This window comes from Callithrix jacchus, chromosome 7 (assembly GCF_049354715.1).
Source record: "Callithrix jacchus isolate 240 chromosome 7, calJac240_pri, whole genome shotgun sequence".
Taxonomy (NCBI): domain Eukaryota; kingdom Metazoa; phylum Chordata; class Mammalia; order Primates; family Cebidae; genus Callithrix; species Callithrix jacchus.
In genome coordinates, this window is record NC_133508.1 from 72,631,462 (window position 1) to 72,645,748 (window position 14,287).

Here is a 14,287-nt window from a genome sequence, read left to right on the forward strand (position 1 = left end):
TCATTTGCCCTTTTTTTTTTAAGGTAGGGTCTCACTTTGTCACCCAGACCAGAGTGCAAGGACATGATCATAGCTCACTGCAACCTCTATCACCTGGGCCCATGCAATCCTCCTACCTCAGCCTTCTGAGTAGCTGAGACTAAAGCACATACCATCATGCCTGGCTAATATTTTAAAAAATTTTGGTAGAGACAGGGTCTTGATTTGTTGCCTAGGCTGACCTCTAACTCCTGGGCTCAAGCAATCTTCCTGCCTCAGCCTCCCGAAGTGCCGGGATTGCAGATGTGAGACATTGCACCTATTCTTGTATGTTTCTTATATATAAGAATTTATGCTGGGCACAGTAGCTCACGCCTGTAATCCCAGCACTCGTGGATCACCTGAGTTCAGGAGTTCAAGACCAGCCTGGCCCACATGGCAAGACCCCATCTCTACTAAAAATACAAAAATTCCCCAGGCAAGGTGGTACACACCTATAATCCCAGCTACTCTGGAAGCTAAGGCAGGAGAATCACTTGAACCCCAGAGGCAGAGGTTGCAGTGAGCTGAGATCACACTACTGCACTCTAGCCTGGGCAACAGAATGAGACTCCATCTCAAAAAAAAAAAAAAAAAAGAAAGAAATTATGGCTGGGTGCAGTGGGAGACTGGGACAGGAGAATTACTTGAGCTCAGGAGTTTGAGACCAGCCTGGGCAACATGATGAGACCTCGTCTGTACTTAAAAAAAAAAAAGATTGGTGTGGTGATACATGACTATAGTTCCAGCCACTCAGGAGGCTGAGGCAAGAAGATCACTTTAGCTCAGGAGGTGGAGAGTGCAGTGATCCATGATAGTGCCACTGCATTCCAGCCTGGGTGGCAGTTTGAGATACTCTCAAAAAAAAAAAAAGTTATGTACACTGAAATATTTATGATGGTTATAATGGCAAAGGAGGGGAAAGGAACAGGGACTTTTATTCTTGTGCTGTAATACCTCTGAATTTTTAAATTAAACATAAGAAAATAGGATTGAAAGCTGTAAGTATACTGTGATTACAAGTACATTAAAATAATATAAATGAGAAAATTACTGGAAGAGTACCATAAAATAATAATGGGTCAACATACATTTTTCTCTTTATGCTTTTCAGTTATTGCAGTTATACTATGGTCACAATATACCTTTTTATACGAAGGAGAAAACAACTAGAAAAGTTGTCACTAAATACTAAAGCTACTCTTCAAAGCAGTATACTTTCAAATTTAACAGCATCGCTGTAGTACTCCTGTATTGGCGTTATTTTTGGTATTCTGTGGTACAATGATGTATTTTAAGGGGGAAACATAGTAGCTTTATTTTCAGTATGTAAAACTATTTTCAGGTCTTGTTTTCTGACTAGAGGTTTTGCATCTGTTTCATAGCGGAAGTGAAACGTGTAGGAGACACACTTTTGGGTATGGCTACACAATGTGTTCAAGTCAAGAATGTAATAAAAACATCTCCTCAAACTCTCTCAAACTTGTGCCTAAAGATAAATGTTAAACTTGGAGGGATCAATAATATTCTTGTACCTCATCAAAGGTAAGAGATGCTAATTGCTTGTGAAAATATTATTTTTATATCTTCACTTGTCTATATATGACCATATGTAACTACTATGAGAGTTGTGAAAGAGACACCCTTAATAACTCCTACTGTGGGAGATTCATAGACATTTTAGTAAAAAATTAAAATAATTTGGATCGTCAAAGTTCAGAGATTCTCTTGTGAAAGTGCCCTCCAACAATTTTATTTTACTTTTGAAGTAAAGAATGAAGCAACAAAAGCAGAGATTTATTGAAAATGAATGGGAGTGGGCCCCAGCATAGGGGCTCAAGCCCCAACAATTTACATTTAGTATGCAAAGTGCATCTTAGCCAGAAAGTATCCAGAGCTTTATTTCTTACTGGAGAGCCCATCTTGAAGAATTTTCAGTTTATTTGGTAGTCATCTTCAACCTGGTTTCATGAGACTTCTCACTTACCTGGAATGTGAAGGAGAGAAGGCCTGGGGGCCCAGATTGGTCAATTAAGTAAGATATATTAGCCTTCCTGCTATAGTCAGTGAGACAACATTTTATTGTTAGATCACCGCTATTAGAGCTGGAATCTTAGGGTGTATGAGACCTCATGACCTAGAAACAGGAGGTAGCTTATTGTGGGAGTCACTGAGGAAGAGGCCAATTTTCAGAGAATTGAACAAGCTCTCTTTTCATAGTTGAAGCAATTAGGCCTCTTTTTCCATACCACTTCTACTTTCTACCCCTGTTAAATATGAGATGAGATCTGTAAATGAGATAAATGTAGAATTTTATCAACAAGTCCAACATGGTGAAACCTCATCTCTACAAAAGATAGAAAGATTAGCCATATGTGGTGGCACATGCCTGTTGTTGCAGCTATTCCAAAGGCTGAGGTGGAAGGATTACCTGAGCCCAAGGACATCAAGGCTGCAGTGAACGGTGATCGCGCCGCTACACTCCAGCCTGGGCAACACAGCGAGACCCTGTCTCAAAAAAAAATAAACGAAACAATAACAACATAAAATAAAATAAAAGGAAATGCTAGCTACTTTATGATTATTGAATATATGTTACTCATCTTTATACTCTTGGCCAGGGAGTTGGAGTAGTGGATTCCCAAAATCCCTTCCAGTCTAAAGTGTAATGAGTCCTTTTTTCCTTAAGAAACATAGGTTTACAATACAAGTCGATTTTTAAAGAGTGATAAAAATTTGTAGGTCATGATAATGAAGTTTATAATTTTGTGCCCATCATGGAGAATACTAGCACCTGTTGCCCTTTCAGCACAACTATTTTAGGCAAAATTCTGCTCGGAATAAGACTTTGGATTACATAGGACTTCCTCTGTGCTGTCAATAACTTTAAGTTATGTTGTAATTGTGTGAAACAGATAAATGGATAACGAAAAAATGAGATACCTAACTCTTTTTAAAAATGTGTTTAAGACCTTCTGTGTTCCAGCAACCAGTGATCTTTTTGGGAGCCGATGTCACTCATCCACCTGCTGGTGATGGGAAGAAGCCTTCTATTGCTGCTGTGAGTGTTAGCCAGGTTTATCTTATCTAAAGTTTACAGACCAGTATCAATTTTGCAGTTTCAACTTTTTGAATTTTAACATTTTCTTTTTAGCCAACTTTCATAAATGTTCTTTGGGTTTTTGAAAATAATGATTATTCTCTGGTTTAGGGTTTACAAGTTCCGTATGTGTATATTATATCAAGTTTGCTAGTTATATTATTCAAATCTTCTGTATTCTACTTTAATTTGTCTACTCGACCTCTCCATGATTATGCATTTTAGTTACTTTTTGTTGTTTGAGTAGTTTTTATATATTTCAGTAATGTCTTCATCATAGAGAGATGCACTACATATAAGCTTGGTGGATTATATTTTTTTACATATAAAGTGTCTTCCACCTTTATCCAATTCAATGCTTTGCACCTGAATTCTTTATTTTATTTATTTTGTTTTTTTCAGACAGAGTCTCACTTTTGTTGCCTAGGCTGGAGTGCAATGGCACGATCTCAGCTCACCGCACCCTCCACCTCCTCCACCTCCCGGGTTCAAGCTATTCTCCTGCCTCAGTCTCCCGAGTAGCTGGGACTACAGGCACCCGCCACTATGCCCAGCTACTTTTTTGTGCTTTTAGTAGAGACAGGGTTTCACCAAGTTGGCCAGACTAGTCTTGAACTCCTGACCTCAGGCTATCCACCCATCTCACCCACCAAAAGTACTGGGATTACAGGCGTGAGCCACCGTGCCTGGACAAATTTTTAATTTTAATATTGCCACTCCTCCTTTTAACATCTGCCTGTTATTTCTTTGCTCACCTCTATATTTGTAACCTTTTTGGGTCAGTTTAAGTGTATTTCTTATAAACTTGAGAAATATTTTACCCCTGTTGAAAATCACTTGATTTTGTTTTTGTTATTGTTGAGATGAAGTCTCACTCTTGTTGTCCAGTCTGGAGTGCAATGGCACGATCTGGGCTCACTGCAACCTCTGCCTCCTAGGTTCAAGCGATTCTCCTGTCTCAGCCTCCCCAGTAGCTGGACTACAGGCGTGTGCCACCATGCCCAGCTAAGTTTTGCATTTTTAGTAAAGATAGGATTTTACCATGTTGGCCAGGCTGGTCTCGAACTCCTGACCTCAGGTGATCTGCCCACCTTGGCCTTCCAAACTGCTGAAATTACAAGCATGAGACACTGCGCCCAGCCAAAAAATCACTTGATTTTAACAAATGCCAATATTTTGAAAATGTGAACTTATTTTAGGCACAGTTAATACCCAGAAATTAAACTAAAAGATTTAATTGGCCAGGCATGGTGGTTTATGCCTGTAATCCCAACACTTTGAGAGACTGAAGCAGGTAGATCACTTGAGGTTAGGAGTTCAAGACCAGCCTGGCCAACAAGGTGAAGCTCCATCTCTATGAAAAATGCAAAATTAGCCAGGCATGGTACTGGGTACCTTTAATTCCAGCTACTCAGGAGGCTGTGGCAAGAGAGTTGCTTGAACCCGGGAGGCAGAGGTTGCAGTAAACCAAAATCACAACACTGCACTCCAGCCTGGGCAACAGAGTAAGACACTGTCTCAAAAAAAAAAAAGATTTAGTATTTTTTCTATGATCCATTATAATCTTTACATAAATCTTAAGTCTTATTAATCTAATAAATCTAATTCATCCCTGAAAATGACAGTAATATTTAAATTTTCACTTAAAAATTTTAAAGCTGTTTTTATTAATAAAGGAAATTAATTTTTATTCTGTTGCTTTGTATTTTTAATGTTATACATGAATTATTTTCTTTAAATGTTCAGTAGTTGTATTGAGTCATCTCTAATATTCATTAAAATGTTGTTATGGAAGTAAAGAAAGGAACTCAAAAGACTTCTTTGGATTTGCTACTTTGGGGTCACTTTCCAAGAAGGTTTAAAGCATATTTTAATTCCTTTGAACTTCTGGTAGTCATTGTCTTTTTCTACTAAATCCATTTCTACCAAATACCCATTTTCTTTTATGGTTATCAGAAGTCTGGTAAATAGAATTTATTTGTTGATTCTTTTTTGCTATATGGCTTCTATTCCCAAGAACTTAGAGAGTAGTGTGAGAAACTAATGTAAGTAATGAGTGCCACAAAGTATAATAGGTGTTATCATGATAACGAGGTAACAACATTTATGTTGCAAGAACCTGGTGTGTTTTGGGAATATTGAGAAATACAAGAATTTGGAACGTTAGTATACTGCAGGCTATAAGGCTAGGAAGCTTTTGTGAGGCATTTTGCTCCATCCAAGGGGTATGGATTTATTCTTAGCAGCAAGATACCCTTCAAGGGAAAGAAATGGTCAAAGTTCCATTTTTGAAGCATGACTTCGATATAGGTTACCTGGAAGAGAGTCTGGAGGCAGTGACCAGTGACCAGCCTAGACTCTGATCACAATAATGTTATAAGTTCATGCTTTAAGGTCTCTTCTCTAAAGACATAACAATATTAGACACAGAAAGAGAAAATTAATATAGACAATTTCAAAACCAAGATTAACTTCTCTGAGGACCAGATACAGAGCACAAATACAGCTCAATAAGACTGAGCATAGATCCAAGCCAAAAGGGAAAATTCTGATTTTAAAATTTATGAAGCATAACAGTTCTAAGATGAAGCTAAAATCTTAAGTATGGCTTCTGAAATAGGTTGCTAAAGTGAAAGAGATAGGAAGAAAAATCAGTGGTTTGAACTGGTCTTCGTTTTTACTTATTTCCTTTCTCTTATTCTCTTATGCACATCTTTTTGTCTTTTTCTTTTCTCACTAATCTTTAAGTAAACCAACAACACAAAGAATCTAATTGTTAAGTGTATAGTTCAGCCTAGTTATAGGAAAATAGTTTTTTACCCTATACTAGTGTTTTGTTCTGTTGTTCACTGGGAAGTACTATTTTTCTTTAAAGGTTTTAAAGAGATGGGATAGGCTGGGCACAGTGGCTCACACCTGTGATCCCAACACTTTGGGAGGCTGAGGCCGGCAGATCACAAGGTCAAGAGATCAAGACTATCCTGGCCAATATAATGAAATCCCATCTCTACTAAAAATACAAAAATTAGCTGGATGTAGTGGCACATGCCTGTAGTTCCAGCTACTCAGGAGGCTGAGGCAGGAGAATCACTTGAACCCAGGAGGCAGAGGTTGCAGTGAGCTGAGATGGCGCCACTGCACTCTAGCCTGGCAACAGAGCAAGACTCTGTCTCAAAAAAAAAAAAAAAAAAGAGAGAGCGAGAAAGAGAGAGAGAGAGAGATGGAGCCTTGCTATTTTGCCCCAGCTAGCTTCAAATTCCTAGGCACAAGTGATCCTCCTACCTCAGCTTCCTGAGTAGCTAGGACTACTCAGGCACATGCCATTGTATCCAACTCAGAATTACTGTTTTTGATTACTCTCAAAGTAAAGTGATAAATGTAAGGCTAAGGTAAAATAAAAATGTAAATTAAATTCATGTAATTTTGATTATCTTTATTTCTTTTTTTTTTTAACTTTTTCCAACCTAGGTTGTAGGTAGTATGGATGCCCACCCAAGCAGATACTGTGCCACAGTAAGAGTTCAGAGACCCCGACAGGAGATCATCCAGGACTTGGCCTCCATGGTCCGGGAACTTCTTATTCAGTTTTATAAGTCAACTCGGTTCAAGCCTACTCGTATCATCTTTTATCGGGATGGTGTTTCAGAGGGGCAATTTAGACAGGTTGGTTGCCTAGAACCTCATCAGACTATGGTGAAATCAGATATTGTGTTTATAATGTGGTGTCTAGTTCTGGAGTTAAAAAGCTTGTTAGAGTTCCCAAGTCAAAACTTGGTATTTTCTTAGATTTTCTTTTTGAAAATGTTCGTTGTGAGTATGTATGCCTTGCTTGCTAAGACCATGTTCTGCTAATCGTTAAAATGGAATCAAGAAGCATATTAGTTATAGAGCGAGGAGATTAAGGAATCCTGAGATTAGATCATTATTCTACTTTGAAGTATATAAAAACAAATAGCTGACTGTATTGAATCTTTCTGTGTTTTATTCTCTAGGTATTATATTATGAACTACTAGCAATTCGAGAAGCCTGCATCAGTTTGGAGAAAGACTATCAACCTGGAATAACCTACATTGTAGTTCAGAAGAGACATCATACTCGATTATTTTGTGCTGATAGGACAGAAAGGGTAATCTCACCTCTGTTGTAATACTATTATAAACCAAGCTTATTCAACAGAGTTCATAGAGCACTCAACGAGGGCCCTCTGCCAATAACAGGGTTTCCAGTATATAGTGGCAGATTTCAACAATTATGAGTATAGAAATAGGTTATTTTTGACTTAATAGAATTTCTAGTCACACTCCAAATGTCCAAAATCTCATTCTACTTTTTTGTTGTGAAGAAACTGATAGTTTTAAAATTATTCTTCTATTCATATTTTTTAAAAATATTCAGGAAAAAAGGTGCATTCTCTTTTTAAAATATCTTGTACAAATTAGTGTTTTTAAAAAGCAGAAGTTCAGGCCAGGTGCGGTGGCTCATGTCTATAATTCCAGCACCTTGGGAGGCCAAGGCCGGCAGATTGCTTGAGGTCAGGAATTCAAGACTTGCCTGGCCAACATGGTGAAACACTGTCTCTACTAAAAATACAAAAATTAGCCAGGCACGGTGGTGCACATCTGTAATCCCAGCTACTCGTGAGGCTGAGGCAGGAGAATTGCTTGAACCCAGGAGGCAGAGGTTGCAGTGAGCTGAGATGGTGCCACTGCACTCCATCCTGGGCAACAGAGCAAGACTCCATCTCAAAAAAAAAAAGTGGAAATTTATGCAAACTAATTTTTAAGCCATGTTTCCTTTAAAGTTCACAGAATTAATTATTTTATGCATTTTATAATGTGAATGTATGTGTTTTATAATTAGGAAAGAGATATAAATACCTAAGGAAATATGTTTTTTTATCTGTGTGCAGCAAGACGGCAGTCTTACTGTCATATTTAGTGCTCTGATCCCATCTGCCCTCATCCTGCAAATCTTGGAGCAGAGAAATCTAGTGATACCAAGTGTTGTGTCCCCTTGAGAAAGGGATTTGATAGAAAGGAACTAAGGAGTGTTTGGTCTTTGGCATACATACTCACTGTGCTCCTTTGGTCAAGCAACCTAACATCTCTGTTCCTGTTTATTTCTTAGCAAGATTGGATAATATTGATATTATTCAACCGTATATGGGTTGTTGGGAGAATTAAATAAAATACGTAATGTACTTAGAACAGGGTTTGGCCCATACTAAGTACTCAGTAAAGTTTGGCTAGTTCTCATTAGTAGAGTGAGGGGAACAAAAAAAAAAATTAATAAATACAGTTTGGCTAGCTGCAGAGGGGTGGTGATAGTGGTGGTAATAGAGAAGAAGAAATAATAATAGTAGACATTGTTCTAAGTATTGCTTATAAATTTAATCAATGTAATTCTCACCAACAACATTATGAGGTAGTTTTGTTTTGGTTTTGGTTTTGTTTCTGTTTCTGTTTTTGTGACAGTTTCACTCTGTTGCCCAGGCATGATCATGCAGTGGCATGATCTCAGCTCACTGCAACCTCCACCTCTCAGGTTCAAGTGATTCTCCTGCCTCAGCCTCCTGAGTAGCTGGGATTACAGCATGTGCCACCACACCCGGCTAATTTTTGTATTTTTGTTAAAGACAGGGTTTTAACATGTTGGCCAGGCTGGTCACAAACTCCTGGCCTCAAGTGATCCACCCACCTCAGCCTCCCAAAGTGCTGGGATTGTCGGTGTGAGCCATCACACCCAGCCTACAACTTTTTCTATGTATTAATTAGAAGATTTATGTGTTGTTAATTTATTAGAGTTAAGTGTTTTTTTTAAACTTAACTTAGTTTTAGCGTAGTTTAGTAGATTATAAACTTAGCGTAGTTTAGTAGATTATAAACTGTTTTGTTTTGTGCTTGGTAAAGTGTAGCTAGTTGTTCCACACGGCTATAATTCAAGATACCACCTTGTAACAGTCATCACATGGCAAAAATAATATCTGAGTCAGTAAAATAGTTTCCGATTTGCTAGCATTGTAAACCAGACTTACAGTTAATTTTAAATGTGTTGGTATAGGGCAGTGGAGGCAGGTATAATAAGCATTTTTAAGTCTTTTATAAGGAGCTTGCATTATCAAGAATTTTGAGTCATTTCAGTTATATACACTCAGAGAAAATCATAGTATCTGTTCTTGTACAAGATGTTGAAACTGGTAGTATGAAATAAAAGGAATAAGGCCTTTGCAATTATTTCATTATTTGAATCTCAGTTCTGCCCTTTATTGTGTGCTATTGAGCGAATCATTTTGTATTCCTGAACCTTTATTTCGCTAAACAAATGGAAATAATCTCTAACTTGCAGGATTGTTATCAGGATTTAGGAATAATGTGTTTAAAGTGCCTGACACATAAATGGTTAACAAATGGTGTGACTATTGTTGATGTTGTCAGCATTCTCTCTCTCTAAACATCTAGTTGTCTCCAAGATAAATGCTTATTTTCATATATCACATGCTCAAGAATACCTACTATGCACAGGTACCATAAACTGGAGCACTTTAAGTTAATTAAAAAAAAATTTTTTTTTAGTGTCTTTGCCCGTACAACTATTAGCGAAGCATGTAGTAGAGACTGTATAAGACTTTGTTGAGTATCAGCATTCCCTTTTAGCAACATTTAGGAACAGGAACCAGGACCTGCATAAGGTCTGCTCTGAATGATTGCTTAAGTTATATTTCAAAGTGAAAGTAGTGAACATAGGATCGGCCTATATATGCATACATTTTTTAAAGTGCTTTCAGATACATTTTTTACCTTTTTCTTGTTTGTTTAAACTTTGACCAAACAAATCTAGGTTGGAAGAAGTGGCAATATCCCAGCTGGAACAACCGTTGATACAGACATTACGCATCCATATGAGTTTGATTTTTACCTCTGTAGCCATGCTGGAATACAGGTAAGCCTACACTTTGGGTAAAATATTTTAATACAAGAACTGTCATTCTTACATGTATTTTTTTAATCTAAGAAAAAAGATAAAGAAATACTCTTTGCATTCCAACTTGTTCCCATATGAAATTAAATGAAACTTTCAGTAAACAAATGTCTTCCCTTTCCTTACCTTGAGAGGGGCTTAGGAACTTACTTTTATGAAAATACCAGACTATAAGTAGCTTAATAGAATGCATTTCCCTAAAACAGGCCCTTAATTTACCTAAAATGTTTTTTTAAAAAAATGTAGAAGTACCTAATTGTTCCTTTAGCATATGCCTCTTTAAAAAGAGAGCGAGAAAAAAAAAATGCTCTTTTGCTCAGGCTGGACTAGAACTCTTGAGCTCAAGCAGTCCTCCCACCTCATCTCTCAAGTAGCTGGGACAACAGGCATGTACCATTGCACTCAGCTAATGATGATAACATTTTATAGAAAACTTTGACATTTACTGGTAGGTATTAAGCATGTGAAAGAGTTTAATTGGGCTGGGTGTGGTAGCTCATGCCTAAAATCTCAACACTTTGGGAGGCTGAGATGGGCAGATTGCTTGAGCTCAGGAGTTCAAGACCAGCCTGGGCAACATAGAGAAACCCTGTCTCTATTTAAAAAAACAAAAATTCCCCAGGCATGGTAGCATGTGCCTATAGAGGAACTATATAGCTGGAATATGTTTTGCTCCAGGGGCAAGTAGCCATGACCCCTTTATCATTGAGGCTGTCACCAAATTAACCCAACCCAGTGGCCTGACAGTCCTGTTGAGCTGCAACCACCTGTCACACCTTGCTCCTTGGCCACTTAAAGGGGTTATACCTTGGCTGGGCATGGTGGTTCACACCTGTAATCCCAGCACTTTGGAAGGACAAGGAGGGCGGATCACCTGAGGTCAGGAGTTCAAGAACAGCCTGGCCAACATGACAAAACCCCATCTCTACTAAAAACACAAAAAACTTAGCCAGACATGGTGGCACACACGCCTGTAGTCCCCGTTGCTCTGGAGGCTAAGGAAAGAGAATTGCTTGAACTCGGGTGGCGGAGGTTGGCAGTGAACAGAGATCACACCACTGCATTCCAGCCTGGGCGACAGAGCAAAACTCTATCTCTATAAAACATAAATAAAAGAGAGAGAGATCATACCTTTCCAGTGCCTAAGTAGTACCTTGCATCTCAGGAAGCAGTGCCTTAGTCACCCAGAGCAGTCACACAGTCCAGTACCTAAGCTGAAGCAGTTCCCTGCGTATCAGGGAAACCATGTCTGGGCTACCCAGAACAGGCATAGTCCCCATGCCTGGGCTTAAGTGACACTGGGGAATTGGTGCTGTGGAAGAGCTGAGCAGCTCTGTGTCCCATAGATACTGGGATAGCCCAAATATATTGAGATATAAGAAAATACCAATAGACAACTCAACAAAATCAGGAAAGTAATTCACAATATGAACAAGAAATTCAACAAAAATATAAAAATTAAAAAAGAATCAAACAGTAATCAGCAGCTGAAGAATTCAATGGAAAATACAATAGAGAACTTCAACAGCAGATTTGATCAAGCAGAAGAAAGAATCTCTGAACCTGAAGATAGGTAATTTGGAAAAAGATCCGAGTCAGAAAAAAAAAAAAAATGTAAGAATGAAAAGAGTGAAGAGAGCCTCTGAGACTTATGGAAGACTAGTAAGCAAATAAATATTTGTATTATGGGAGTTCCAGAAGGAGAATAGAAAGGGAAAGTGTAGAAAATCTACTTAATGACATAACAGGTCGAGCGTGGTAGCTTACACCTGTAATCCTAACACTTTGGGAGGCCAAGGTGGGCAGATTGCTTTAGCTCAGGAGTTTGAGACCAGCCAGGGCAACATGGTGAAACACTGTCACTACAAAAAATACAAATATTATCCAGGCATGCTGGCATGCACCTACCTCTAGTTCCAGCTACTCAGTGGGCTGAGGCAGGAGGATCACTTGAGCCTGGGAGGTCAAGGCTGTGTAGCAAGCCTAGATCACACCACTATACTCTAGCCTGGGGTGACAGAGTGAGACCCTGTCTCAAAAATAATAATAATAACTGAAAACTTCCCAAATCTGGGGAAAAATGTGGACATGTAGATCTAGGAGGTTCAAAAGTCCACAAACAGATCCAGCGCTTAAAGGTTCTTCCCAAGGCACATTGTAGTCCAATTGTCAAGTCAAAGACAGACAGAATTCTAAAAACAGCAGAAAAGCATCAAGTCACTTAGAATCCTCGTTAAACTAACAGCAGACTTTGTCACAGAAACCTAATAGGCCTGGAGAGATTGAGATGATATATTCAAAGTGCTGAAAGAAAACAATTATCAGCCAAGAATACTGTAGCCAGTTAAGTATCATTTGAGCTCAGGAGGCAGAGGTTCCAGTGAACTGTGGTTGTGCCACCATACTCCAGCCTGGACTGCAGATTGAGACTGTCTCAATAAATAAATAAAGGCCGGGCGCAGTGGCTCACGCCTATAATCCCAGCACTTTGGGAGGCCGAGGCGGGTGGATCACAAGGTCAAGAGATCAAGACCATCTTGGTCAACAAGGTGAAACCCCATCTCTACTAAAAATACAAAAATTAGCTGGGCATGATGGCACGCGCCTGTAGTCCCAGCTACTTAGGAGGCCGAGGCAGGAGAATTGCTTGAACCCAGGAGGCAGAGGTTGCAGTGAGCCGAGATCGCACCATTGCACTCTAGCCTGGGTAACGAGCGAAACTCCATCTCAAAAAATAAATAAATAAACAAACAAATCAGTATTCTATATCCAGCAAAGCTATCCTTTAGAAGTGAGGGAGAAATAGTCTTTCCCAGACATGCAAAAACTGAGGAAATTTATCACCACTAGATTTGACCTACAGAAAGTGTTCAAGGGAATCCTACATCTGGAGGCAAAAAGTCAGCAATTGTTATTATGGAAACACTCAACCGTATAAAACTCACTGGTAGAACAGATACAAAAGAGAGAAAGAGAAAAGATTCATACCTTATTGCTCTACAGAAAACCACCAACCCACAATGATAAACAAGAAAGGAAGAAAGGATATATAAAACAAGCAGAAAACAATTAACAAATTACAGAAGTAGGTCTCTAGCTATCAGTAGTATCCTTGAATGTAAACAAATTGCCCACTGCAAAGATGTAGACTGGCTAAAGGAAATTTTTGCTCACTCTGGTGCCCAGGCTGGAGTGCAGTGGTGCAGTCTCAACTCACTGCAACCTCTGCCTCCCAGGCTCGGGCTCAGGCAATTTTCTTATCCCAGCCTCCTGAGTGACTGGGGCTACAGGCATGCATCACCACGTCTGGCTAATTTTTGTATTTTTGTAGATGGGGTATCACTATGTTTCCCAGGCTGGTCTTGAACTCCAGAGCTCAAGCAATCCACGTGCCTCATCCTTCCAAAGTGCTGGGATTATAGGCATGAGCCACCATGCCCAGCCACTGAATGAATTTTTTAAAAGAATGCAATCATGTCCTTTGCAGCAACATAGATGCAGCTGAAGGTCATAATCCTAAGCAAACTAACATAGGAACAGAAAACCAAATACTGCATGCTCTCACTTCTAAGTGGGATCTAAACATTGAGCACACATGGACATAAACATGAGAATAATAAACACTATGGACTACTAGAGAGGAGGGAGAGGGGAATGAGTTGAAAAACTATCTATTGGGTACTAAGCTCACCATCTGGGTGTAATATATCCATGTAACAAATCTCACACATACCTCTTACGTCTAAAATACTGACTTTTTAAATGATCCAAATATATGTTGCCTAAGAGAAATTCACTTCACCTGTAAAGATACATATAAACTGAAAGTGAAGGGATGGAGAAAGTTATTCATCCCACCAAGTGGAAAAGAAATGCAAGCAGAAGTAGCTATATTTATGTCAGACAAAACAGACTTTAAGTCAAAAACTGTAAAAGTAGACAAAGAAGGTCATTATATAATGCTAAAGGGATCAGTTCACCAGGAGGAAATAACAATTGTATGTATATATACATATATCTATGCAGCCAACACAGAGCATTCAGATATATAATAAAAGCAAGTATTATTAGATCTAAAGAGAAAGATGGACTCCAATACAATAATAGTTGGGGACTTCACCCCACTGTCAACACTGGACAGATCATCTAGAGAGAAAATCAACAGAGAAACATTGGATTTAAAACACACT

At 38.8% G+C, this 14,287-nt stretch overlaps 1 protein-coding gene across 8 annotated transcripts in view; it reads left to right on the forward strand.

Moving 5' to 3' along the window:
* AGO3 (argonaute RISC catalytic component 3) overlaps window positions 1-14,287 on the forward strand; it is a 133,209-nt gene that overhangs the window by 114,140 nt on the left and 4,782 nt on the right. For all 8 annotated transcript variants that reach the window (XM_035250797.3, XM_002806988.6, XM_078331209.1 and 5 more), the window contains 5 exons: window positions 1,404-1,563; window positions 2,989-3,079; window positions 6,587-6,781; window positions 7,111-7,245; window positions 9,957-10,058. In XM_035250797.3, coding sequence (XP_035106688.1) covers window positions 1,404-1,563; window positions 2,989-3,079; window positions 6,587-6,781; window positions 7,111-7,245; window positions 9,957-10,058 — 683 coding nt within the window. The remainder of the gene's footprint in view (window positions 1-1,403; window positions 1,564-2,988; window positions 3,080-6,586; window positions 6,782-7,110; window positions 7,246-9,956; window positions 10,059-14,287) is intronic.